Source organism: Elephantulus edwardii, unplaced genomic scaffold, assembly GCF_000299155.1.
Source record: "Elephantulus edwardii isolate Elephantulus edwardi_28Jun2011 unplaced genomic scaffold, EleEdw1.0 scaffold00087, whole genome shotgun sequence".
Lineage (NCBI taxonomy): Eukaryota > Metazoa > Chordata > Mammalia > Macroscelidea > Macroscelididae > Elephantulus > Elephantulus edwardii.
In genome coordinates, this window is record NW_006399837.1 from 856886 (window position 1) to 858908 (window position 2023).

The 2023-nt window shown below is 51.4% G+C and overlaps 1 protein-coding gene across 2 annotated transcripts in view; it reads left to right on the forward strand.

Annotated features, from left to right (window-relative positions):
* SLC4A3 (solute carrier family 4 (anion exchanger), member 3) overlaps positions 1 to 1602 on the forward strand; it is a 14916-nt gene extending 13314 nt beyond the window's left edge. The window contains exon 24 of one of the 2 annotated variants that reach the window (XM_006890269.1): positions 1497 to 1602. In XM_006890269.1, the coding sequence (XP_006890331.1) occupies positions 1497 to 1574 (78 nt within the window). In that variant the 3' untranslated portion in view covers positions 1575 to 1602. The remainder of the gene's footprint in view (positions 1 to 1496) is intronic. The other variant, XM_006890268.1, reaches the window with a different exon arrangement.
* The last annotated feature ends 421 nt before the right edge of the window (positions 1603 to 2023 follow it).

Sequence of the window (2023 nt, forward strand, 5' to 3'; positions counted from 1 at the left end):
TTAGAGAGGTCCCTAACAGCAGACTTTCCCATTGCGATACGCTTTTTGATTTCCTGACTGCTGGTACCAAGAGTGTTGACTGTGGAGTCGAGTAAACTGAAGCTGTGAATACTCTCACTCTCTTCGTCATCCATCCTGATGCTGCTAATTGGTCCAGTGGCGAGAATCTTTGTCTTCTTGACATTGAGCCTTAGTCCATACTGAAGGCTGCAGTCCTTGACCCTTCGCAGCAAGTGCATGCAGCAGCAACAATAATTGAGCGACCGAGGCTGAGTGCTCTTCTGAAATCTTCCTTTCCTCTTTTGTGTAATGGGGCTGATCATTGAGTCCGTTTTATGATTGTCCTGAGGAAATAGTAATGCAGACAAAGCATTTCATGCTGTGGTTTGGGACAGAGGAGGCACAGGGCTGTTTCACAGGGCTTTGTGCCCTGAGAAAGAAGCCCCCAGCCAGGGACAGTTAGTGTGCTGCTGTGTTGTTGTTGTTGATTGCCTTCTAGTCGAGTGCGACTCATAGCGACCCTATGAACAAAACGCCTGAAACCTCTCTACAACTATTGACATTTATCAAAGTTCCTAGAGTTTGCGGAGGCAAGTTATTTAGGAAGTGGATGCCACTCCTTGCTTCCAAACCTGTCATAGAATGTTAGTGGTTTAGTTGCCTGCGATGCGTAGTGACCCTATGGACAGCAGCTCTGAACCCTTCCCTGTACTGAGCCAGTCTCACTAATTCTGACACACCAACCCCCATCGCCCCAGTTACTGTATCAGTCCATCTCTTCTGGGGTCTCCCTCTCCTGCGCTGTCTGTCCACCCTTCCGAGCATGATGTCCTTCAAGGACCAGTCTCTTCTGGCCACGTGCTCAAAGTAAGTGAGGCGGAGCTTCAAGATGCTAGCCTCCAAGGTGAGATGTGGTTTCACCCTCTCCAAGATAGACCTATTAGGGTACTGAAATCCAGCCTGAGCCCTGCCTTTGTCAGCTGGGACATCTATTGGTAATGTTTCCACTTAAAGAAGGTACACGAAGGTACTCCAGGAAGTAGAAGTGGCCCCAGGGAGACACTTAATATGTGGTAGCTCGTGTTAAAGAAACCATGGGTGCAGATGGTTAAGCACTGAGCTAGTAACCAAAAGATTGGTAGTTCAAATCCTCCCAGAGGTTCATCAGAAGAAAGGCCTGGTGTTAGAAAAGCTTGGTGATGTACCTCAGAGACTTCAGTCGTTGAAAACCCCGTTGAATGTGTTTTTATTCTCACATGCATAAGGTCACCACGAGTTGGGGTTAACTAAAGAGAACTTTTTTAGTTTATTTTTCACTCTCATTATTAATTATTATATAAGGAGGTGCCAGGGACCTGGATGGAGGTGACCCAGATTCTTGGCGAGAAGGAAATGAGAAATTGAACCTGGGCTTGGGGTCGCTGCTGACAGTGGGGCGGCCTGTTGGAGTGCAGCTTCCCTGCCTCTCCCAACCCCATGTCTGCTCCCTCCTGCAGCTGGACTCGGAGGACGCCCAGCCCAACTTCGACGAGGACGGTCAGGACGAATACAACGAGCTGCACATGCCCGTGTGATCCTCCAGGAAGACCGCTCAGGACCCCTGCGCCTGGGCCAGCTGACTCCGGGCCCAGCCCCATTAGCAGGGTCCTCAGGACCCGGAGAGGTGCCTGTGGCCAGGGCCAGCGCGGGCCCTCTGACTCCACCTGGGGTGCAGACCCCAGCCTCACAGACAGACTGGCACCAGCTTTGAGCTCATTACAACCACACTACTCGTCTCGTGTCCGCCTCATTTTCTTGGCTCCATCTTTGGTGTCTGTGGGCCTCCTTATCCATTTGGAATTGGAAGAATTTTCTTCTCAGGGCCATCAAACCCGGGAGAGGTCTGGGGCAAGGACAGAGTCCGTGGGGGAAGGAGAGCATCTGAGACCACAGAAGGTCAGAGCTGGGCTTTGCCAGGCTTTCTCGGCCCCTCAAGTGTATCTGAGAGAGGGAGGTGCAGGGGCGAGCTGAAGGTCACACGGGG